Below are 26,585 nucleotides of genomic sequence, written 5' to 3' on the forward strand. Positions count from 1 at the left end.
GGAGTGGCTGCTGCTGGTAATTGCAGGTACAGCTATCATTAAAATCAATGGGAGCTGCACCTACAGTTAAAAGCGTCCACCACTACACTGGGGCCGGAACAGCAGCAGCAGCTTCTGCTGCACATCCCAGCAGGCACTTGATCAGCTGGGGTCCCGAGCGACAGACCCGAGACGATCGCCTCTTGGTGACCTATTTTGCGGATAGGTCATCAATAGCACTTACCTGGAAAACCCCTTCAAGTTGTCTGCAGTCAAGAAGACAGCATTGTCATCCAGCATCAGTGGCTTGCGCTATCCAGGCTTTCATCTTCAGCTCCAATCTAACTAAAATATACCATTGGTCGTACTTCTTTGACAAGAGAACATTACTCATAATGTCAAAATACATAATGATCACAATGACCCCAAACAGCAGTCACCAGGATTCTTATAGGCACCATATTCTGCAGTTTATGGCATTTAACTACAGTGCTAGAAAGCAAGACTCGGTGCTCCTTCACACGGGCGTATTTTCCGAGCCAAAAACAGGAGCGGGTCCAAAATCTAAAAGAAATGCACATCTTTCCATTCTACTTTCTCTCTGTATGCTCCACTCCTGGTTTTGGCTCACAAAATACTGATGAAAAATACGCCTGTGTTAAGGAGCCCTTAAAGTGAATGTCTACCTTTAAATACCCCATTTTTTCAATTTAAGGATGCCTGTACACACCGTGGATCTCTGCGGATTAAACTACTGCTGGCCTATCCCCTCAGGATATCAAACCAATAGAGGTCTGTTGCCCAGGATCCCCAATCATCGCTATTCGCCGTCATGCACTGAGCTGATTTCTTCAGGAAGCAAACAGTTCTGTTATCACAGCAGTGGCCAGGCATGGTAGTACAAGCAAAGTTCCAATTGAATTGAATGGCCTGCAATACCAGGAATGGCCACTGTAATAGCAACAGAGCTGTCAGTGTCCTGCAGAAATTAGCTTTGAGTATGAGCACAATGGCCCAGAGAACAACTGATCGGTAGGTGTCAGACCCCCGTCAATCTACTATAGATACGCAGAGTGAAGCTTCAACCTCTATAAAACTAGATTATGAAATCAACCAGTACAGAACGTTTGACCTACAAACAACCTGGTATCAAATGGTGGACATTCAATATACAGAAAACAAAAAAAGTGCCCCTTCATGTACTAATCATTCATTTGCCACAATATGATCTTTGGTCTGCATGTCAGGGCTAAACACCGGAAAAAACACATAATCCAAAGGGGTCTACTGTACTTCCTACAGCACCCCACAAAGAGGGGGTGCACAGCTCAGGTTGGACCTTCCACCTTTCTACAGGCACTGCAATATAAGCAAACACTAATTGTGAACCTAATCTAAGGGTCATGCCATGCTCTCCTACAATTGAAGGGCACTGAGTGTGTTAACGTAACACCTGCCACCTTCCTATCCTGGCATGAGTAGGTGTGATGGAGTGAACCAAGACCAAGAGGGCCATCCTTTACTATGTAGCCCCTACATAGAGACCCATCTCGGAATATACCTGCACACTATAGGGTCACAGTTGCAGAGCTCCTCTCATTAATCTATGCACATTCTCTGCAGGGGAGCAGATGCAAGAAATAATATCTTCTCTGCGTTTTCAATGATTCCTGAGTATTTTCTTGATCTGGACTCATCGCTCTGCTGTTGACCATGAAGTTTAAGACTGGAGCTGAAGGAGCCGCCCTCCTCTAGAGCTTACGGTGACCTTTGGAAGATAACCCACCGCAGGCTCCAAATCGCTAAAAATAACTGACTTGTTCGCCTCTCCTTGATAACTTGCTCTGCAGATACATGACATTCCTGCTGCGGGCAGTGACTGTGCAACGGCATGTATGACACCTTATCATGGGGCAACCAAAAAAAAAAAGCAAACCTAAAAATCGACTTTTCGGGATTTTTTTTGACCCTACAAAGGGGTTATTTTTATTAAAGGGCACTTGTCGCTAGATGCATGCTGGCCGCACCATAGTCAGCACAAAGCCAGGACATTGCAGACATGTATGTTTTAATCTAAAGCAATGCGGCAGGGCCCTGTTGACCTCTTCCTGCCAGATTAGTTAGTGACAGGTCTTCCTGCTTGGGCATAGGGGAAGACCTGTCCTTCTAGCTACTTTTCCATGATTCCTGTCCCCTTTTCGATGGCTGTTTAAAGCCACAGTGGTTCAGAATAAAACATATCTGCAGTGTTCATGGTTCCTCATAAAGCGGTTGCCCCTCTTCTAACGGTTTTGCTGCAGGGAGCAGACAGCTCCATACAACATGCAGTGGTTGGGGTTGGTACTGCAGGCCCATTCACTTCAATGGGCCTCAGCCTGTAGTACCAATCCAGGCGCAGCAAAACAGTTAGAAGCAAGACAGGCCCTTTAAGGTCCATAATATCATTTAAAATGCAAATCTGACCAAACATTGAAATTTCAGCTTTAGGCCCCACTGCTATGTTCTTTAGCAGTTCCAAAAACGATCAGGCAAATTAAAATTTCAGGGAATGTGGCGTGCCGTGGAACAGGGTAAAAGCTGCATTTTTTTAGCCGGACTTTCACAAAATTATAAATGACTGCACTTGAGCATCTGCCTCACCTCATTGTTATAACCCCGGAGAACCACTTTCCCATCCACTGACACTGGGCAGCCAGCTTAAAGGGACTCTGTCATGCTGAATGTGGTGTCTGATCTGCGGACTGCATGTTATAGAACAGCTGAGCAGTCTGATAAACAGTTCTATGGCAAAAGATTCCGCTGAGTGGTCTAATGGGCGGAGCTATCAGTGATTGGCAGCCTTCCCTATATGTACAGTCATAGACAGCTGCCAATCACTGATAGCTCCACCCACTGGACTGTTCAGCTCTAAATGTGCAGAGACATATAAATCAATAAAATGAAAATAATACTGAAGCTTTCCCCCATAAAACTATGTATCTATCCGCTGCTCGATAACACGACGCCTGCAGATTCCCTTTAAGCAGATCGCATAACAACAGAGAGACAGTCTGGAATGAGAAGAAACCCTTCACTGCAAAGCAGTAAAATAGGATTGAGATTGGAGACTTCAGTAAATAGAGGTGGCTCATAAGTCTTCAGACCCGGCCATGAATGTCTTGGTCCCATCCTCAGCAGATCGCAGTTACTGGCACAGTTGCTTTGACCTGCAGGTAACACTGGTAGAAGAGCTCACACGATAGAAAATATACGTTACATCACAAATTAAATAAAAACTGCAGTCACTTCAAGAAAACAAGGTTAGCGAGAAATTCCTTCAATGGAAAGTCTTTAAAAAAAAAAAAACGTGAAAATCTCAGTCTTTGAACGCATTACTCTACTGGGTTTTCTTTTGTACAGACTCATGCTTTCATTTTTGCAATAGTTTTAGCGCCATTTTTTTTTCTTTTTAAATAAAATTTACAATAGATATAACAATCTGTATAAGTTATACATTATTTTCACAGCTCAGGATTTTACACTTCACACGTCCTCAAACATACACAAGACACCAGTCCTTTTACTTTCATGTACCATAGGATTAGAAAATAAAAGTAAAATAAAACTCCACCGGGCGGCACAGTCATGGGATCCCACAGGCAGCAGCTCCTAGTGTGTATTGGCTACAAAGAAAGACATAGAGAAAAGTGGTTATTGTTTTGATGCTTTATTGTAGAGAAGAAAGTTATCTGATGAGTCTATTGACATCATATATACATATATATTTTTTTTTTTTAATAAATTAAAATAATTGTCCACTCTTGAGCTCAAACATTATATAGAAGTGCGTAGCTACAGGAGGGGATTACCTGATATTTATCTTGCTCCGTGATTGCTTTTTTTTACAAAAACTCCATTAGGGAAGAACTATGATCTGTGACTACAGTCTAGATACATTGCCTACAGGAGTCTGAGACACACCCCCTCTCATGATTGGTTCTGGCTGCTGCTCTCTCCCTCACCCTGCAGCTCAACCTCCGGCTGCTGCTCTCTCCCTCACCCTGCGGCTCAACCTCCTCTGATAAGACTTGTATGTATCTGCAGGGGCAGTGGACATTGCCAGTCCTACTCTTGTCTATGCATAGGACACTGCGATTTTTTTTTTATTCTACACACACCTAGGGTCCATGTGAAAAACCCACTCATGCGATTAGCATCATAGGCTATAACAAGTCTGTGTGCTGACTGTGAAACACACAGACAGCCCACTGATGGAATATATGGCCATCTGAATAAGGCCCTAGTAAAGTGGCTAGGGGGGCACAATACAGTGATCCCACACCCCCTGTAAGGAATATAAGGTTCCTTTTGGACAGAACGATAAATTATTCGCATGACGGAACAATGACAGAGTCTGCTCTATATCTCGAATGCGAACGACTGAAAAATGGCCATTTACAAATTACGAGTGAACAATGATTTTTATGTCTGCATCAATTCAAAAACGGTCGTGAGCGAACAAATTATTGTTCCTCGTTCGCTCGTTGGCCATGTTTACACTGAACCGATTCGTTATAATTCACATAATTCAGCAATTTTTGAACGCTAACCGTTCAATGTAAAAGGGCCCTAAAACAATGTATCAATCTTGCACCATTTCTTTAACCCCTTAAGGACATTGCCTTTTTTTCCATTTTACCTTCCTCCTTTTAAAAAAATCATAAAAAATGTTGAAGTGGAATGAAATGGGAAATAAAAGCACAATTTCAACCTCTTGGGGGTCTTGTTTCCTTAGTGTACACACACTGGCGAAAATGGCAACTTCTTTAAGTCTGTACAATTGCCAAGATACCAATTTTATATAGTTTATTATTTAAAAAAAAAAAATATATATATATATATATATATATATATATATATAGTACAGCAAAAAACAAAAGTATTTTTGGAAAGAAATAAACTTATTTTCTGCCGTCATCTGACAGCTATAAAAAAAAATTTTATGTTGTGTGCGGGCTCGTTTTTTTCTCCAGACAGCGTTCTTCATGCGGGGTAAATTATGCGTTACTTTGATAGATTGGACCTTTATGGATGCAGCAATACAAAGTATGGTTTTTGTTTTTCTGGGGGGGAGGGGTGGGTGGTAATTTTTTTCATTACAGATATGGCAAAAGGGTTTCTTTTTTTCTTACCTCTAATATTTAATAACATTTTCAGACTGATTTTACCACTCCTTCGGCATGACAAAATACCATAATATTACATCATACCACGATACGACAGGCAATGCATGGACTCCTAGGCAATCTGCAATCACAGTCCTAGGGGCTTTCAGAAGGCTGTCAGCTGCCATGGCAGCCGAATAGCACCCAACGATCTAATCGTAGGGGGGAGATTGGGGCATTTAAAAGGGTTAACAGCCACTATTAGGGGAGTGCTGATCATGGCAATTGCAGGCAGGCGTGAGCTATTAGAAACAGCTGGCACCCGCATTGAATGGCGTGGGAATGCCTCCACGACGTAACTGTACAGCATGGCGCTTAAGGAGTTAGTGAACCTGTCACCTAACTAAGTAATGGTGCTGTTCATGGAGGTGATGAGGAACATATTTTTTTTATTTATTTATTTTTTTACACTCCTAATAGAGGGAAAAAGAGAAAAAAAAATCAGCTCATGCAATGGTAGAAAAAGATAAATTGATGGACAACGCTCTCTATAAGCAGACATGGGGAAGACGATCGATTATGTAAGCCCATCCACCCGCCGCCTAAACCCAGCAGAGATGTAAATGAATTCAGTGTGACTTAAAATTCAGCTTTTCCTACAGAGCCATCCAAGTCCGCTCGGCTCCTTCTGCCCGGCTGCTGGCAATTTAGGCGCCATATTTATCTTTACAGGTTCCATTGAAGGAGATAGTCTGGGACACACGAAAGATGCCATAAGACAGGAGCAGGAATAGAATACAGAGACACAAATGCTGCCATAAATAAGTAAATAAAAAAAACTCTCCTGTTCTGGGTGAGGAGCCCGTTGAGGCGAGACGCTGACTATAACGGTTTAATAGAATGCCGGGAAGCTCCTGGCACAGTTGGCACTCATGCACAGCGTGCAGTTTTTGCAAAATCAGAGCTGCATGGAGATAGGTTATGGCACCCATAGACAAACTACAGGGCCATTTTATACCTGAACCTGTCCGATTTCATAGGTTGTGCCATATTCCATGAGATGCAGAGGACAGAGACATTCTTCCCCTACAACTATTGCTTCTGGGGAGGCATACCTCTAATATGGAGCTGTACAGAGCTAAAGGAACAGCGGGCCTCCATAAGGCTTTATATGTGAGCCCTACCAAACACTGCAAATACTAGTTACTGGTTTGTTCTATAAGCCGTAGCCTTCTGAATAGTACTTTAAACTAATGCTCCACCTTGGAGCTATATAGGGAATTGGCACAAGTTAGGCCATCAATATCAAAGTTCCTGAAAACTCTTAACTGAACTGCTCAGGCATGGTATAAAATGTCAGCTGTGAGTGCAGCCCATGGAAATCTGTCCTAGGACAGAAGTCATACACTGACAGAAGGGTGCAGAGCCTAACAGCAGAATGACAGGAGCAGGACCTGCAGCGGGAAGGGGGTGGAGTTTAACAATACACAGATAATTCAGTGCAGCGCGGAGTGGCAAGAGGCCAATACTACACTGTTTAGAACAGTGTAGTGTTAGGACTAGAGATGAGCGAGCATTGCTCTTAGCGAGTACCTGCCCGCTCGGAAGAAAAGATTCAGGTGCCGGTGGCAGGCAGGGGAGGAACGGAAGGGAGATCTCTCTCCCCCCTCCCGCAACTCACCTGTCACCCGCGCCGGCAGCCGAATCTTTTCTCCCGACCGGGCAGGTACTCGCTAAGAGCAATGCTCGCTCGAGTAATTGCCCTTAGCGAGTATGCTCGCTCATCTCTAATTAAGAGGCATCTCTAATTAGGACCCATATACAGAGGCAGAGAATCTCATAATTCTCGTTTGCCCAAGCCGACGAACTGCTGAAGTCCTCATCAGGTTGTCCGTGCTTCTGGGACCCGTCGAACAGCACAGTTCTTGTCGTTCAGTCAGTCGTGAAGGTGTTAATGATTCTCGCTGGTTGTTCACTCGCATTTAAAATTAACGATTAACGTTCCATTTCACCAGTTAAAATGATGCTCTGTGTAAACTAGGCATAAGGCTCTGCCAACAGCCCCATCGCTTCAGCTAGGATAGATTTTCTCTGGCTGCACTGACAGCAGCCAACTTGTGCTATTCTTGAACAACCCCTTATGCGTATTAAAAAAATAAATAAATACTTAGAGAAAAACCATTGTCAACAAGGTAAATAAAAATGAAATACATGGTCAGTACTGTAAGATGTGTAGTATATAATGGCACAGACCTAGATGAATATTGTAGACAGGAAAAAAAAAAAAAATACAAAATTGTCTCAGAATACGATAAATAAAAATGAAACCCTAAATGTCAGTTTCTGTTTGCAGGAAAGAAGTCATGAAAACAAAAAGCATTTGATTCATGTTGAAACTTAGCAGTAGTTAACAATTCGTATGTAAAAGGTTGTACGTCCCATTTCCTTATAGCCAAAGACCAGATTGTAAAAGGAAAAAAAAAAAAGTTTATTTTTTTTTTATTTTAGACATTTAATTGTTTGAAATACACCATAAAGAGGGAACAGTAAATCTAAGGGGGGGAAAAAAACTTTATATATGGGGAATATTACTTACAGGGTATAGAGGGCAGAGAGTGACAAAGAATCCCTGCATCATGCACTGCCCACTCAAGACTGCATTAAGTTTTGCCCTTTGCCCATGACTCCTAGGGTGACATCACATCATGATGGTTTCTTGGCAGACCGTTTTTGTGGGGTGGTTTGCTTCCCAGTCATCTTTACCATTTCTCGGACCTCAGAATTAACCTTGAGCCGGCTACTTGAACCATGCAGGGATTGAACCTGCAACCTTCAGGTCGTGAGCGAGCGCTTAGGACTGCATTTCTGCTGCCTTAACACTCTGCACCACATGGGGCTCTAGTCTTAGTGTGCTGTAGTAGTAATAAACCTGCAAATTAGTGATGCACAAGTTTTGTTGTCTTTTTTTTTATACTTCAGAATTTAATATATACAAAATACATTTGAACACTAAACAGTCAAATATAAAATTTAAAAAATGGTTAACGTGTTTCAGTACAAATCACATGCGTCTAAAACCAAAAATTCTTTAAAAAATAAAAAAAAATAAAATAGGGGACAGAGTTACCCAGAAAAAGGAACTGCTGACTGCTGGGGGCAGTTCGCTATTACAAATAAAATTAGGTTGCAAGATCATACATATATAAAAAAATGCAATGGTTTTAAAATTTAAGTTAATAAAGTGAGCAAAAAGTATACAGTATAGACGCACAAATGCCAAAAACAGAATGAAAATAAGCCAAAAACACAGGATAATCCTATGGAAAAGAGTTGAATCCAATTAAGGGATGCACTACCAGATTTAAAAAGTTCAGACGTGTTTTTTTTGCGATTATACGATGCATGGTGTGGGCCTAAATGAATTATCTATGGTCTACAAACACCTTGCATTGCAATTTCTCTGGTACCTCAAAAGGTAACTCACCTCACAATACCATTTCTAAAAAGTAGGACTTGAAGGGGTTGTCCGATTTAGGAAACCCCGTTGTCAAGCACCTGGTTAGGGAGGTCCGAGCCTCATCTATTAGCCAGAGCAGCTATTAGGATTCAGCATATCTCATTGTAATCAGCAGACTGCATTGGGCATGGACCGGTGTGATGCTTCAGTTCCCCTGCGGAGGCGCTGCTGAGAAATTCAACACTTACTGCTGAGTTCTCCCACAGATTACTACTACTAGCTGTGGGCATAAGCAGCGTACGCTGATCATTTTCATTAGGGAACCCTTGTATCAAAAGGGGGAATTTTCCAAACAGCTGAACTAATTGAAATGTGATATGTATATATTGTTTCTATTTTTGTGTGCACTATACAAAGTTTCTCTAGACACAGAAGCAGAATTACACTTCTAATACCAGCATGGATGATCTCAATTCCTATTGGCTTAGACTTTTTTTACCCTAAGTGATTCAGGAGCCCGTGCTCCGACATTTTTTCCAGTAACACACAACAAGTTCAGATTTAGTCGCTTTTATTTACAATTTTTGTACATTTCAGAGCAATACACAATTACATTTGTTTCATATTTTCTGACCTGCAAACAGATACCTTAATCTTTAATGGAAAAAAAACAAAACAAAACAAAAAACTGGAGGAAGGAGGGAAAAAAAAAATAAACCAAAACATTCATTTGATAAAGTACATTCAAAATAATGTAACAGTGAGACACCGACAAAGCACAACATATCCTAAAGAAAGCCAGGAGAGAAGCCCTTTCTTAAGAATTTGCATGTATATATAATATATATTTATATTTAACATATCAGGATGGCCGCATGTCTTATTTTTTATCTAGACTTTTGTCCAAAAAAAAAATCCACCTTTTACACTTCAGAATAAATCTATATACATCCCCCTCTCCTTCACACCCTGATTCACTATCATGGGGCATTCAAAACAAACACTTAAATTTAGACAAACCCGTAAAATAACAAGGGACAAAGTAGTGGCCAATAGGGCTGTCCAAGGCCCTTTTTGGTCTTCATAGTTACTGAACATTCAGTATCACAAGAAGTGAAATGTTAACTACAGGAAATGTACTTTAATTGTTTAAACTGTTGCCTGGGACTTTTAATTGATGGCCTCCCTTTAGGCCAAGCCATCAATGTATGATACGCAGGAACCCCAATTCCTTCATGATTTATCTAGTTATAGCGCTGTACATTCATGTGTGGCTGTGCCTTGTACTGCAGGCCAGCTCTGTTCGCCAGGCCATCAGTTAAAAGTCCCAAGAAAATCTAGTTAAGAAAATGGGAAGAAGCCTGTTCCAGCCTGGCGGGAAAATAAAAAAAAAAGGGAAACACTTTCTAAAATACTTTATGGCTGTGACTAAGCTAAGAAAACAAACTTATGATATACGACCTCTAATCTTGCCTACCTTACATGTGGGTGAGATCACGTTTCAAACTGAGTCAGGAGGGCTCGTACTTCTGGGGTGAGCTGCTTGGCAGCCTTGGCTGCCTCTGTGATGGCCTTGCGATAAAGACCCTTTCTCTTCTTGTTAAATCGGGACTGGAAGTTTTCTAAAAAGGGGGACAATTGTGACAAAGCAAGGAAGGAAGTTGTTGGGGACCCAAACCATGATATGCTGGCCTCCTGCCGGACAAGCAGGCCATTATCTTTTCGACTGATTGTTATGGTAAGTATACGGGCAGGCCACCATGGGAAGCCATATATCTTGGCCCAAACAATGTCCCCAACACATATGGTCCTGCCATCAGGGGTCACGCACTTAGAGACATTTTTGGAAAAAACCTTTATTTTCAATGAATTGCTCAACTTTTTCTCTTCTTTTGAAGAGGAGGAAGATGATGAAGAAGGTGCGTGCATGCTGCCTGGGGGGAAATCAAAGTTTTCAGTAGAACTACACTCAGAATGGGTGGATTTCAGGTCATCTGTACTATCACTACTACACACTGATGCACTGGAAGAGTCTGCTTTCTTTTGATTTAAGGTCATGTAAACTGTGATATTGCTTTTGCTGCCTCGCTTGCTCAGGGCTTCCTGCTCATCCTGCTCGTCAGGTGGTACACAGACACTTGTGTTCTGAATAGCACCGCTGACCTCTTCGGGGCCATTCGAAGGGGCCTTTATTTCTGAGGGTGCCTCACCTGCTGAACGGGTGGCAGTGTAGCGAGTCTGGGGCTTGATACCAATCTTACTGCTGCGCAAGCTCTCAAGTCCAATCTTGAGCGAAGAGTCGTTCTCCTCGTTGCGGTACCTTTGAGGTTTAATGCGTAGTCTTGGTGGAAGGGTCCCTGAGGTCGTGTTCTGAAGGCGTCTTGTAAAGTGGACTTTACTGTGAGCATTTTTAGAGGAAGATGCATCCTTTTGTTGTTTTCGTTGTGCCTTTTCTTTGGCCATTTTTAATACTTCCCGAGCCTTTGCATGATCCATGTTCTTACTCTGTAGCACCTTCTTTGTGTGCAGTTGAGCTTTTGGGGCATTTGTTTGAGAAGCTACTTTTACCACTTTGCCTCGCCCATGACCGAGGTTTGAAACCTTGGCTACTGGATTTTTTTTCTGGCTCTCACTCTGGCTTTTTCCATTTACTTTATGATCAGTTTTAAGTTTCTTATTCACAGTAGTTACACTTTCGTGCCTCCGCCTTTTCCCTTCTTCTAGCTTAAAAGAGTCATTACCAGTTTTCCTGACCTCCCTCTTATCAGTCACAACGTTTTTACACTTATCACACAACACCTGCCTGGGCCGTAGTTTGATAGCGTTCATGATCGAAGTGGGTTCTTCCCTGTATATTTTCTTTTTGAGTCTTTTAATTTTACGTGGAGGGGGTTGAGGTATTGACTGGTTATAGGTGTCCCTGATAAACAAAGGAGGAGGGTATGGAGCTCCTTCATGAAAAAGAGGCGGCGGCTTTGAAGTCCACAGGTTATTAACAACTTCACAGGGCTCGGTGGACTGGATGGGGGCAACATCCATAGGACCAGTTCTATTCTCGTCTTTCAGTGATACTTCTTGGAATGATGTGCTTTGAGGCTGAATGGGTTCCTCCGGTTTATTTTTATACTCTCGTTTCGGATGAATTGTTACAGGGATTCCATGAGGTCCAAACCTTGAAACAAGACAAAAGGCAAACGTTACAAAGATGATTCAAACATCAATGTACCCCAGTCCCCCCCAAAAAAAATTGAGTGCAAAACCACTAAACATGGACAATATTCTGCAGCAAAGTGCTTTGTAGAAGGTCAGGCCTTGTTCACACCTAGCAAACATTTGGCCGTTTTGTCAGCGGTGTTTTGGTACAATCCGAGGTTACATGTGAAGCATGTCCACATGGTCTGCACACCTCCGATGCATGTTTTTCCCCCAATTGACACCAATGCCTAGAACTACTGCTGCAACCATATTGTCATCTAGCAAAACAAGAGGCCTTCAACCGCAGCGCCGTTTACCCTGGGATTCAGTTGGTATTTTGTCAGCAAGAAGGATATAGACTGCGTGAAATATGGGAACCCCAACAGACTCCATAAGTCTCTGTTCACACTTACATTTAGGGTTGCTGTTTGCCTGCTCTATCCTGGGAGCAGGGAGAAGGAATATCTGCAGTAAATGGATCAGTTTTATGACAGAACTGAACTGGCGGACGCACAGACTAATAGGGTTCATCCAGCTTCGGACCCGCCTCATCCTCTGCTATTTCCTGGCGGAAATCTTGCACATTGGCCGCAGCGAAAAACAGCAAGATTTCCACTGGTTAAAGCGCTGCTTCAAAACACGTGGGTTTTGGAGCGGCTTGGCCGAACGCTTTTCCGTTGCGGCCAGCACTCCCATAGAGGAGAGTGCGGCTGCAACGTGAAAAAAAAAACAAAAAAAAAAAAAATCTATTGACATGCTGAGGCCAGAGAATCCTGGCTTTGCTGCTACGGACTGGCCGTCCTGAGCGGACGAGAGTTTTGACAAATCTCATTCACATGGCTGACTAATCCCAGGATTAGCAGCCCCAGGCGGATTTCCCACAGCGAATTTCCGGACAGAAATTTTGCGGCAAATCTGCCCTTTGTGAACCCAGCCTAATGGAGCTTCCATAACACATATAAATAAAGCCTAAGGCCACTCTCAAGCCTACCTCACACAGGCATTTGGCAAAAACACCGCAATGTTATTTCACTCCGTGAGGCAGACGGCGGGGTTTAGTGTACCTCATCATTGATGAGGTGCAGTAAACATCAAAAATAGAACAGACTCTGCTCGCAAATCGCGGCGGCTGTCTGAGAGGCTCTATTGATAACAATTGATGAGCGCGGCGCTAAGAACACCACATTAATTGCGGGGGGGGGGGGGGGGAGCGCATGTGTGAGGGTGGCCCAAGTCAATGGGTTCCATCAAAATTAACAGCAATCTACTCCAGCAAAGCGGACTAGAAACAAAAGCTCAAGGTGACCACCTTGATATAACAGACTAAGCAGATTCACAGTGCATCAGAACGGTATTATGTAAGGGCCCTTTTACACAGGACGATTATTAATTGCTTAAAGGGGCACCAAAAACCTTGTCCGACAACATTAGCTTGTGTTCATCTCGTTTCTGTAATATACTTGCATTAAAAATTGTGTTGCTTTACCACTGTAAATTACATTTGAAGTGGCTGCCACTAGGGGATTTCCTTCCAGCTCCCATGCAATCCACTCTGTCGTTAGGTATAGAGCTTCCTTAGTAACAAGGACATGGACATTTCCATAGCAACAGTGGGAGAGGCTATCTTTACAGATCGCTCCCGTGCACGCAGGCTGTAGGCTGACAGATCTGCAGCCAGGGATAACGATCTGCAAAATCTGTCTCTCCTGCTGTTACAGCGAGTATGTGCGTATATGTATATATAAAATAAATATATATATACATATATATATACATATACACACACACACACACACACACACACACACTATAGTGGATTTACTATGTTGCCAAAAGGTCTCTGAATGCCTGAATCGCACCAGGAAAGCAGGGGGGCATGCATTCAGATAATGGCTCCCTGCTGATTGGACCACAGACTGTGCAATGCAGCATGGGGAATCAGGGTAAAGAAGTGCAGATCAGTGAACTACTGGCAGGATGCTAGACTAGATACATGCTTCCTCCCTGAAAGTAGACTGCAAACAGCAGAAAAATGGGGAAGACCACTGGAAATCTAAGCAGTTTTATGGCTGTATAAACTGGATGCGCGATAAGCAAGCAAATTATAGTTTGTCGTTCAGTCATATTTATACTGAACGGTTATCTAACAATTAGCTGAGTGATAATTGTTCCCTGCAAGAGGACCCTAATGTTTGAGACCTTCTGATAGGTTACGAAGGAAACATGCAGAGATGTTGCAAAGAAAAGTAGGTTCTTTGGCACAACTCATTGAGATATCACAAGTATTTATTAAGGAGTAGGACCTCTCTCCCAGCTGCCAAAGTCTAGACAGCAGTGCAGCCTGTGCCAGGCCTGGCAGTGAATAAAGGCCCATTTAGAAAAGGATTATCGCTCAAAAGCCATCTTTTGAGCGATAATCGCTGTGTCTAAATGCGTGGCCATTGTGCACTGTTCGTTCATCGTTGATTTCTAGCAAGCTAGAAATCACCGATGACTCATCAGCACCGCACACTAATTTTCTCAGCGGGCAACACTGATAGCATTCTCTCAGCTGGTATCCCGCTGTGACTTCTCAGCAGGATGCCAGCTGAAAGCTCTTAGAACAAAGCAGCTGTCAGCGCGCCTGCTGTTTCTTGGAGCTATCAGCTCAGTGGGACACCGCTGATAACTCCAAGAATGAAGCAGCTGTTTTGTATGTGCTCTGAGTTATCAGCGATATCCCGCTCCACCTGCATTCAACTCTAAGTAGCTACTTATGAGCTATGCAAAGAGGATCGCTCAAAACTGCCGTTTGAGCGATCTTTCTGTGTAAATGCACCCCAAGTCATACCTGCCGTTTCAGCTGTCTCTGAAATGCAAAATGAGAGAATGAACAGTTTGTACTCATTGGATGAGAGGAATGTCTGCAGTATGCAGCATGAAGACTAGCAAGGCATGTTTAGCATAATCTGTGGTTTATCATAAGGGTATGTCCATACTAGATGATTCTACTGTGCTGCTGCAGAGTTTCTGCTTTGGGAATCCAAAAACTGCACCAGCTTTTGTCATGCATTTTGTTGCATAAATGCTGCAGATCTGCCAAAGTTCTCCCCTTTCTGATTTCGCTCTGCAGCACGTACCGACAAGCTCTGGAGTCAAAATCCACACCGCTATCATTTCCGCAGTGTGAAAGTCTAGTCTACTGCGCTGCTACCGTACATACTGTGCAGAAAAGCAGGAGTTTTGAAAAAGTAAAAGAAGGCATGGTGTTAGCGTCCCGAGCGCATCAGCCGTAGGAAAAAGATCCCGCCGTGACGGAGGCGAGCCCGCAGCATCCGGACAGGCGAGTTAATGTATTTTTTGGCCTCATGCCTGCGGGCCGGTTAGAATCTGCTGCGGGATCTTCAATATGGTCCATGGGCAAAATTCATTTAGCAAATCCGTGCGTCTCCTGTGCATGAAATCTGCTATCAGTTTTCCCCACAGGGAATCATTCCCCATCCGCGGTTCATTTAACAGCCACGAATGTGATTTATTTCTATTTGCGGATTTCACACACTGGAAAAAAAAAAATATGCAGCATGCTTTATTTTAACACGGATCCCCATTGATGGGCCCCACAGATGCACTGCGGATTTGAAGGTTAAATTCAATTGGGAAGGTGGGGAAAAGGCTGGGGGGTGGGGTTGAGGTTTTTTTGTTTCCCCCTACACGCGGAGGATCTGCACATGACAAATTCACGATCTCCCACAAGCCAAAAACATACAATTTAAAGATCATCCGCTGCGGAAATCCGCATCAAATATCCACGCGGGCCGTATTATGCCCGTGGAAGTGAGGCCTAAATTCAATGAGCAAGGTGGGGAAAAGGCTGGGTGGTGGGATTGCGTTTTTTTTTTCACGCGTGGATGATCCGCAATGCATCTGCGTACATCTGTGTGTGAAAAATCTGATCTCCCACAAGCCAAAAAAAATACAATTTAAAATATAATTTGCATCAAATATCCACGCAAGCCATATCATGCCCGTGGACACGAGGCCTAAAGCCTCATGTCCACAGGCATAAATCATTTAGCAAAGCCGCAGATCAATTTTCTAATAAGGAATAGCCGCAAATGTGATTTATTTCGATTTGCGGATTTCACGCACGGGACAATAACGCTGCATGCTCCATTTTAACGCAGATGGGCCCCATTGATCTCTATGGGTGCGGGAGATCTGCAGTGCATCCGCAAATACATTTGCGGATTTGAAGGTTAAATTCAATAAGGAAGGTGGGGAAAAGGCTGGGAGGTGGATGGAGTTTTTTTGAAAAATCTGCAATCTGCGATCTCCCATAAGCAAAAGAAAAAGCAATTCAAAGATCATCCGCTGTGGAAATCTGCATAAAATATCCGCACGGGGCGTATTATGCCCGCGGACATGAACGTAGCAACGTGCTACAATTTTACTTTCATTTTTGGCCGCGGCTCTCTGCGTCTGACAGCATGTTTTAGCGCACCCCATGATTGTGATTGTGATGTGGTGCGCTAAACAGCCAAAGAGCAGACAGTGCTCGAAAATCATGACGCTGGAAATCGCTGTCCAGTGCCACGATCGAACGCATGTCTGCGAGACCACATTGATTTAAATGGGAACGTTATGCCGCGATTAACGCGGCGTCCAAAATACTGCATTAATCGCAGTAAAAATAAATAAAGACGTGCGATGGAGGCCTGAACGGAAGAAAACAAGGAAGCCATTGGTTGTCTAAAAGTGGCATTAGCAATGCTCTGGCAGCCATGCGATCGCAGGGTAGAAGCTGGCAAAGTTCCAGCTTCCGCCCCTGCTCAGACCAGTTCAGTGGTTGGCGCGTCAGAAGTGACGCGTCGCCCACTGATTGGCCTGGCCGCATTCAACCTATGCCATCCTCAAAGAGTCGACAGCGAGTGCCTATGCGTCCCTCTTCCCCGCACACTCGCCGTGGACTGGGAGGACGGCAGAGGATAGACACAGCCAGGTCGACAAAAGTGCGCAGGAGCCGACCCCTCACGCGGGGAGAGGGAGAACAAGAACGGGATTAGGCGAGTTAGTTGTTTTTTCACTCTTCTTTTTCCAGGTTACACTCTACAGGGATGCAGGCGAGTAGACATTTTTTTTATTTTACTGACAAAACCCCTTAAATTCAGCTGAAGAATGGAGGACGCAGCTGCCAGAATGTAAACTGCACTGCAGATAAGACTCTCCATATTGAAGATACCCAATTGAACATATTGTAAGTTCTGCTCTTCTTCAAAAAAGGTCATTAAAACTGAAATACAAAACTCGAAAAAAAATAAACTCCATTGTGAAATTCAGCTGTTACATTCTTAACTTTCCCGTTTAGAGATATTCTTATAGAGATGGCTGTGAAAGAATATTTGGGGGGGGGGGGGGGGGGCTATAAGGCCGCTCTCACACATCCAGTTCTTACCACGATGCTTTGAACACCACAGTAATAACGGTATAACGCTCCCATTGATTTCAATGGGGCCTCGCAGACGTGCCATTCTTCCGTGTTTGGCACACCTCATCGCCCATCACGTTGATGGGGTGCGCCGAAATACGTTGTCGGACGGAAACTAAAGTAAAATCGCGGCAAGACACTGCGATCAAAATCACTGGGTTTTGCCGACAGTATGTGCAAACTGTTGGCCATTGTCAGTAATGCAAGATTTTTTCACCCCCCCTACAATTAGTCATCTTGTGCCATTTATCTTTGGATACCACATAAACATTTCCCAGCAGCACTCTGCCTCCCCACTAGGGAGGCGCTATCCTGTTCCTCCAAATACGGACATTCATGTACATATGAAATTATAATCCTATATTCTTATTAGTGGATTCAGTGTTCAGTTACAGCTATAATTGCACCAATCAGCGCTCACTTAGCTATGACCATGACAAACTAGCCCGCTGATGCACTTTACATAGGCAGTGCAGACAAGCCTGGTCGTCTTCTCTGCGTATGCAGAGAGGGAGAGAGAGATCTCCCCTCTGTTCCTCCTCGCTCTCCCCCGCCGCCCCCCGAATCTTTAGAGACGAGTGGGGAGATACTCGGCTAAGGCACTACTCGCTCGAGTAATGTGCCTTAGCGAGTATACTCGCTCATCTCTAATCAGCAGCTATCAGAGGCCATGTTCACACCTGTGCCATATGTTCCATTAAGAAAATCCGGCACAGATCTGGCATACATTCCCAGGTGAAGCGGCACATTCTGCGCTGTTTCATATGCTAAACAGCCCCAATAATAGTCAACTGCATCAGGATCAGCGCCGCTAGAAGCGCAGCTGAGTGAATACCGGCAGGGTAGCTGCGGCTTCTGGCGGTATTCACCAACGTGGTGAGCGGCCGACAGCGGTGCATGCCAGCAGGGACGGCTCTGTGTGCCGCCTCTGACACGCGTGCCAGGGGTTCACCACCACTGCTCTAGACTAATCAGAACCTTTTATGCCTACTTCTTGTTTGGTTAGGACAGACATTGTGCAGAGTAGGGGACATTTCTACTATAAAAGTACAGCACAGCAACAAAAATAAACACCCAATTGTTTAGATCAGCAGTCTAACTAAAATCCCACCAGGCCGATCCGTTCACCACAGCTGGAGAGCCACACATTGGAGATCCTAATCAACCCCCCCAAAAACCAAATACATATGTCTAACCTAGAACTCATCCTATAAATCATGTACCCGCTGCACAGGACAGGTACAAATGTCAGTATGTAAATAGTACTAACACTGGATGAACAGCGGTAGATAAACATTAGGTACCCAGCGTGCCAAGATACATCAGCCGCCGACACTGCACCCACAACCGCTGGCAGACAAATGCTGATAGAACATTAGAAATTCTGCCCAAAATTTTGTAGCAAAGTCCTTGACTCCAGCCAATAGAAATAATGGAAGTGATGGGAAAATACATTGTGGACATTTGCTCAGTAAATTACTCATTACTGGGTAATGCGCCACGTAAACTGTCATTTTCCTAAGCAGCTCCCATGCAGGCAATGGAAATACAGACTGAGCAACGAAGAATAAATCAGACTGATCCACTTCTTACAGACCCGAAATAGAAACAGATTAAAAGGATTCTGGTAGCAGTCTTCCTCTTGCAAAACTTCTAACCAATTTACGTAGCGGCCATGCGTGCGCTTCCTGCACAAGTACGCTGCAGGCAGGACGACTTCCTTCTGTCCAGTCAGATACTCTACAGCGAGTGACAGCTTTAGCGTCCAATCAAAAGATCTGGACAGCTGTCAATAAAGGCTTATTTAGACAACGATTATCGCTCAAAAGCCGTCTTTTGAGCGATAATCGTAACTGCACTGACATCGTGCAGTTTTCGTTAAGCTGTCGCTCATCGTTGTCCTTCAGCGTACTAAAAGACAACGATGAGCCTCATCAGGGATTCACAGCGGGATACAGCTGATACTATTGTTTCAGCTGTATCGTGCTCCCTGATCACAGGCTGTGCATGAAGAACAGAGTGGTCCAGCTGTGTTCTCCATACCCCGCTCCGAGCGCCCGGAGCGTGGAGCAGCTGGAGTGCAATGTGGTCACTCAATGTTTGAGCGATCATCTTGCGCTGCAAATGACACAATGATTATCGCTCAAGACATTTTTTTAGCAATATATGTTTTGTCTAAATTGGACTTTAGAGCATGGGGACACGGAGACAATCTTGTGAATAAGCCCCTAGGCTGCTTCCACATGTTTTTAGTGGTGTTTTTTTTCCTATTGTGTAAAAACACTATGAAGAATGTTCTCTTTTCAAAGAATGTTCGCTTTTTCCCCCTTCTATGCAAAAGTCATGGGACACACGACCGTAAGTGCAAGTTGAGCCCAAGGAACTTGGCTGCAACTCATATCAGATAGCTCAGACACCAGTCCATGAGACAGTAATGAGACATAACATTCACTCTTTTTCCTACGTGGACAGTGCGTCCACGTAAAAAACAAAAAGAAACATCCAAGCCTTATAGGCGATAATGGGGCTGTGTGTGGTCTGCGGAATTTGACAGCACACTGCCCAAAACTATAATTGTGTGCCCTTAGCCTTGGGGGAAGATGCCTAGGGGGAAGAGGAAAAAAAAAAAAACACATACAAAGTGGCAAGCCTAGAGTATGCTACATTTCGAAAAAGCACCCTAGATACAAAGAGATGCCCCCGAGGTAAGAAAAACTCCCGATGTTGCACTGCGTTTAAATAAGCTAACATTTGACTCCAGCATTTGTATTTTGCCCTATAATGCTAGGAGCAAAACAACCCTTTTGAAGCAGCTGGGGATAAGAGTCCAGGTTCACATTTAAAACTTTCGTTTGTCCATCATGGAACAGAAATCTGAAAAGGGGGGAAAAAAACAAAACAAAAAAAAAAAACAAACAAAACACACATCTGATCTATGAAATGACCAAAATTTGTTCCTTATGGTTTCCATCATTTTACTGGAAAAAGTATGCTGCGCTATTTACATTTATAATGAAAACCCTAACGGAAATGTGAACAGATCCTAAGGCCTCCCTTACACTGGCGTTCTGTGGTTTCATGCATTTTGCCACAGTTTTGAGCAGAACTTGGGAAAAAAAACAAAAAAAACAAAAAAAAAAAAACAATGCTCACCTAGCAGGTGCCGTCTGGGTCCCTCCCGCTGCTCTCCGGAGCTCCTGGCAGACTTTTATGCACTTGTCAACGGGTCTTTTTCTTTTAACAGGGTTTGAAGACCCCGCCTCCAGCAACAGATTGCTCTAATTCAGCTCAGCCAATCAGAGCCAGCACTGGATGCACCAATCATAGCCATTCATTGATTGCCTGTGATTGGTTCATTGAGCGCTGGCTCCGATTGGTTCCTCGAGTGCTAGCTCAGCTAATCAGAGCAATCTCTTGCTGGAGGCGAGGTCTTTAAACTCAGTTACCAGCAAAAGATGCTCTGTCGGTGCTGACAAGTGCCCTGAAAGCCTGCCCGGAGCGCAGCAACAGTGCATGCTAGGTGAGCATTTATATTTTTAGGTAGTGTAGTTAGGGCTTGCATTTAGCGCAGTCAAAAACACAGTACCAAGTTGTGCCGCGTTTTCAGCCGGCGACAGTTGAAAATGGCCAAAAATAGAACATGCATCGCATTCCAAGCGCACAGCTGAAAACGCTGCATTTTGACGCTTGTGAGAAGCCCCATTGAAATGGAATGGGAGCGTCGTACAGAGTTTAGTGCAGAGCTAAATGCTGTACAAAAATGCCTGCCTGAGGGAGGCCTAAGATACCAGCGCTTGTCTATGAAGAAAAAAAAAAAAAAGTAGATACGTAACATTTATCGCCCATCTACAACTGAAATTCGAAAAAAGTTGTGATGCTGTATAAAATGTAAATAAATTAAGAAAAAAATGGAATGACTTCATTTTAGTCACAACAGAATATATAAGTTATCAGAAGGTCGAAGGGAGACATTTTTTCCATTTCATAAAAAAATTTACTCATTTAGAAATTAATGGCAGCAACACAACTCACAGAAGTTGGGCCAGGGTTAACAAAAGGCTAGAAAAGTGGTACCAATGAAAATCAGCTGAGGGACATTTTCTACTAAGTCACATGACTATAAGAGGCCTGTTAGGCTGGGGTCACAGGACAGATTTCCAGCGGAATGCTTGCGGATTGGCCGCACCGAAAAGCCGTGAGAATTCCGCTGGAAAACAGCAGCTGTGGGTTTTGGAATGACTTCGCTGCCTGCATTTCTGCTGCGGATATCTCTCCCCATAAAGAGGAGAGAGGCCGCTGTGCAAAATTGAAAAAAAAAACAAAAAAACTTGACATGCTGCATCTTTAATTTCCGCGCTGCATGGCCGTTTCCACACGGTTTCGCCGCAACAGATTGGCAAACAGATTTTGCTGGATAATCCCAGGACAATCCGCATGGAAATTCCGCAGCAAATCCGTCCCGTGTGAACCCAGCCGTAGAAAGGCAGTTTTAGAAGCAAAGATGGTCAGACGTTCACCAGTGTGAACGCCGCTGGCCGTGCAATCCACAAATATAAGTTAAAGCTGTATCACTCAAAGAAGCAGCTATAGATGAACACAATCCAGAAATGTCAGCGTCTTCTCTGGGCCAAAATGGAACACTGTTCTGTGGGCAGATGAATCAAAATTTTAAATTCTTTTTGGAAACCAAGGAGGCCGTGTCCTGCAGACTCAAGAAGCGAGGAATCACCTAGCTTGTTAATAGCGCCCAGTTCAAAAGCCTGCATCTCTGACTGTATGGGGTTCTATTAGTGCCTATTACATGGGCAGCTTACACATCTTGAAAGGCACCATCAATACTGAGCAGTATATAGAGGTTTTAGAACAACATATGCTCCCATCCAGACCATCTTTCAGGGAAGGCCTTGCATATTGCAGCAAGACAATGCTAAACCACATACTGCATCCATCACAACAGCATGGCTTCACCGAAGAAGAGTCCGGGTGCTGAACTGGCCGCCTCAGACCTTCCACCAATAGAAAACATTTGGCGCATTATGAAACAAAACGACCCAGGACTGTTGAGCCGCTAGAATCCTACAAGAGAGGACCAACAATCCTCTCCCCAAACTCCAGCAATTGGTCCCCTTACATTCCAGACATCTACAGACTTTGGTAGAAAGAAGGGAAGCTACACAACTTTTTTTTGAATCGTGGTTGTATAAATTAAAGGGGTTGTCCCACGCCGAAAAGGGATTTTTTTTTTCAATAGCCCCCCCGTTCGGCGCGAGACAAACCCGATGCAGGGGCTTAAAAAAACAAACCGCACAGTACTTACCCGAATCCCCACGCTCCGGTGACTTCTTACTTACCTTGTGAAGATGGCCGCCGGGATCTTCACCCTCGGTGGACCGCAGGTCTTCTGTGCGGTCCATTGCCGATTCCAGCCTCCTGATTGGCTGGAATCGGCACACGTGACGGGGCGGAGCTACGAGGGCAGCTCTCCAGCACGAGCAGCCCCATTCAAAACGGAGAAGACCGGACTGCGCAAGCGCGTCTAATCGGGCGATTAGACGCTGAAAATTAGACGGCACCATGGAGACGAGGACGCCAGCAACGGAACAGGTAAGTGAATAACTTCTGTATGGCTCATATTTAATGCACGATGTATATTACAAAGTGCATTAATATGGCCATACAGAAGTGTATACCCCAACTTGCTTTCGCGGGACAACCCCTTTAAGTGATAAATATTAGCATACTGCTCCCCCCACAATCCTTCCAGTCTCACATTCAGGCGCGCGTGCTGCAGGTCCACACAAACTATCGGTGTTAAAATCTCTATGGAAGTCATCAGAACAGCCGCTTTATTATGTAGATGCTGCGCCCATACTGGACCACTATGACATAAGTTCTTCCTCACAACTCGGTATAAGACTCCATCAGGACACTGAAATGCTTTTTAGCCCCCCATTAGTAACTTATAACTATACCTACAGGGTGACATACAGAGAATATTATAGTACTACACATGATTATACTAAGCGACCCAAAAATGTTATATCTCCATCCAATTCTACATATGTACAATATATACACCCACACTAAACGTCAAGTTTATCCTAGACCCTGGCCCTCTCACCATTGGGACTTCCCTGTATGGAAATGATCTCTGTAACCCTGGAGTGCAATATAAAATTAGGACAAGTTTTCCATGGATTTAAATGTGAATCTACGTTAGATCCAGCAATCTGAGCGACTTCCAACAAGGCCCGGTCATCAGCGCTAGATTAGCCGTGGCCAGGATTTCATACACTGCTAACCTTGGAGGGGTTTTCTTGTGCAGCGGTGTGAAGCGTATACCGGGAATGGTGTGATCAAGAAAAGCCATCCAGGGAAAAGGGGATCCTGTGGGCATGAACTTGGCAACGAAAGGGATCAGAGAAGAGTAATAAGAATGGTTCACAGTTAAACAAATCGCAACCTAATGCACTGGTGCTTCAACTATCATGTCCAAATGCAATGCTCAGCGTTCCTAAGCACGGATGGGCTGTAACAGCAGACAACTAGTTCCAGCACCATTGTTAGTTAAAGGGGTTGTCTCGCGAAAGCAAGTGGGGTTAAGTACTTCTGTATGGCCATATTAATGCACTTTGTAATATACATCGTGCATTAAATATGAGCCATACAGAAGTTATTCACTTACCTGCTCCGTTGCTGGCGTCCCCGTCTCCATGGCTCCGTCTAATTTCGTTGTCTTCTTGCTTTTTTAGACGCGCTTGCGCAGATGGGTCTTCTCCCTTCGGCTCGGCAGCAGCGGCGTTCTGGCTCCGCCCCCTTGTACGCGTCATCGCGTAGCTCCGCCCCATGACGTGTGCCGATTCCAGCCTCCTGATTGGCTGGAATCGCCAAGTGTGACGGGGCGGAGCTACGCGATGACGTGTACAAGGGGGCGGAGCCAAAACGCAGCTGCTGCCGAGCCGAGGGGAGGAGACCCATCTGCGCAAGCGCGTCTAAAAAAGCAAGAAGACACCGAAATTAGACGGAGCCATGGAGACGGGGACGCCAGCAACGGAACAGGTAAGTGAATAACTTCTGTATGGCTCATATTTAATGCACGATGTATATTACAAAGTGCATTAATATGGCCATACAGAAGTACTTAACCCCACTTGCTTTCGCGAGACAACCCCTTTAAGCAAAACGGAAAGGCAAAAAGAGCACAAAAACCGTATCACCAAGCAGGAAAGCAAAAAAAAAAAAAAAATAAGAAAAACCATATCTATCTGGTCGGATGAATCCAGATTTCTGTCACACCGTCCTGACAGGTCAGAATTTGGCGCGAGCACCATGAATTGATGAACCCTTCCTGTCAGCTGTTCAGAACATATCAGTACCTCCATCTAACTTGCAACTATAAGAAACTTCCTGTCCACATGGGCCAATATTCCTAGTTGGGGTTTCTAATAAAGTGTCCCTTCAGTTATACATATACACAAACAGATGGAAAAAAAATTTAATATAGTCTATTCAATCCCATTAACCCCTTCCCGCTGTAGGACGTAAGTTTACGTCCTGGGAGCCTGGTACTTCCCGCAACAGGACGCAAACTTATGTCCTGGAGATAGCGCGGGATCATATGTGATCCCGCGCTATCCTGCAGCGGGAGTCGGCTGTCCAGTCACAGCCGGCGTCCCGCTGACACAGCCGGCGTCCCGCTGTTAACCCCTTCCCTGCGACAGGGAAAGAGTTCACAGACGGAGCGGACTCCCTCTGTGTCTCTGGCCGACATGGTAACAGGACGCCAGACACTGGCGTCCTGTATTGCCTATGATCGCTGTATAAGCGATAAGGCATGGCAGAGCAGTAGCTCTGCCATGCCTTATGACAACGATCATCAGGGCAGTGGTCAAAGTCCCTCAGAGGGACACAAAAAATGAATTAAAAAAAAAAGTAAAAAAGTGTAAAAAAAAAAAAAAACACGCTTTTTTAAATGCTTTTTCTCAGATTAGCATAAAAAAATAAATAAAACCCCACGTACTTGGTATTGTCACGTCCTTAACGACGCATACAATAAGATGCACATGCTTTTGACTGTGCACGGAAAAAACCGCTAAAAAACTGAGGCAAAATGCTAATTTTTAGCATTTTGCCTCACTAAAATTGCAATAAAAGTGATCAAAAAAGCCGTATGTACCACGAAATGATACCAGTAAAAACTACAGCTCGTCTCGCAAAAAATAAGCCCTCGTAGAGCGCCATACATCAAAAAATAAAAAAGTTACAGGACTTTGAATGCAGCGATTTAGAAAAAAAAAAAAGAAAAGATTTCCAAAAAAAGGGTTTTTATTGCAGAAAAGTGGGGGGGAAAAATGTAAGAATTTTGGTATCATTGTAACCGTACCGACCCGCAGAAAAAATGGAATGTCTCATTTATGCTGCATGATCAACGCTGTAAAAAAAATAAATAAATTTATGGCAGAATTGATGCGTTTTCTCTCCCTGCTATCATAAAAAAAATAATAAAAGTTTTACAATATAGTCAATGTACCCACAAATGACGCCGATAAAAACTAAAGTTCGCCACGCAAAAAACAAGCCCTTATACGTTCGCGTCGACGGAAAAATAAAAGTTATGGCTTTTGATAAACGGAGAAGAAAATCCGCCAAAAATTGTTGCGTCCTTAAGCCCAAAATAGGCCGTGTCATGAAGGGGTTAATGACTATCAAAAAGTATGTGACCAACAGTGGAAACTATGATCATCATGTATGAGTCATTGAACTGACCAACTAGAATGGTCCAAATCTGCTTCATCATCCATCTCTTGAGTAAACAGGAAAAATATCTTCCTAAAATGAACAGAACTTAATTCAGAGGCCTAAACTTTATATAGAAGGTCATTTAGCAAAACGTGAGCTGCAGGCATAAGGGTCTCAGAATTAATACAAGTGTCAGAGAGAACAATAAAAGGGTTTCAACAAACAGGGAAATATCACATCGCTGAGCCAAGGGACAGACAAAGGTGCCTGCGCACTGACAATGCAGTCATTCAGTCCGTCCTAAATGACCGGAACCAGTGTCACATCTGACTCTTAGATCAAAGAACAAAAGTAGTCAATCCGTTACTCCAAATATATATCTGAAGTGGGCCATCCCTTGAAACTGAATCCTAAGGATTAAGTCCTTGTTCACATCATCTTTGGAACCGCTGTTTGATGTGTATGCGAGAAAAAGAAGTATTTCAGCCCAATGGAGGCTGAAAAGTGTCTTTTGCCATAACTGCCATCAGGAGACAGTTAGGCCACCTGTTCACTGGGGAGGAGGGGGGAGCACTTAACCCCTTGAGTGGCACGCTCAGAGATTTTC

General features: G+C 44.0%; 1 protein-coding gene across 3 annotated transcripts in view; it reads right to left on the reverse strand.

Annotated features, from left to right (window-relative positions):
* PWWP2A (PWWP domain containing 2A) overlaps positions 1-26,585 on the reverse strand; it is a 42,363-nt gene continuing 15,778 nt past the window's right edge. Inside the window, exons 2-3 of one of the 3 annotated variants that reach the window (XM_066590485.1) lie at positions 10,791-11,752; positions 1-3,641 (exon numbers count right to left, since the gene is read on the reverse strand). In XM_066590485.1, coding sequence (XP_066446582.1) covers positions 3,628-3,641; positions 10,791-11,752 — 976 coding nt within the window. In that variant the 3' untranslated portion in view covers positions 1-3,627. Of the gene's footprint in view, positions 3,642-9,134; positions 11,753-26,585 lie in introns of those variants that run through there. The other 2 variants (XM_066590484.1, XM_066590483.1) reach the window with 2 other exon arrangements.

The sequence above is a fragment of the Eleutherodactylus coqui genome, chromosome 2 (assembly GCF_035609145.1).
Source record: "Eleutherodactylus coqui strain aEleCoq1 chromosome 2, aEleCoq1.hap1, whole genome shotgun sequence".
In the NCBI taxonomy this organism is placed as follows: Eukaryota; Metazoa; Chordata; class Amphibia; order Anura; family Eleutherodactylidae; genus Eleutherodactylus; species Eleutherodactylus coqui.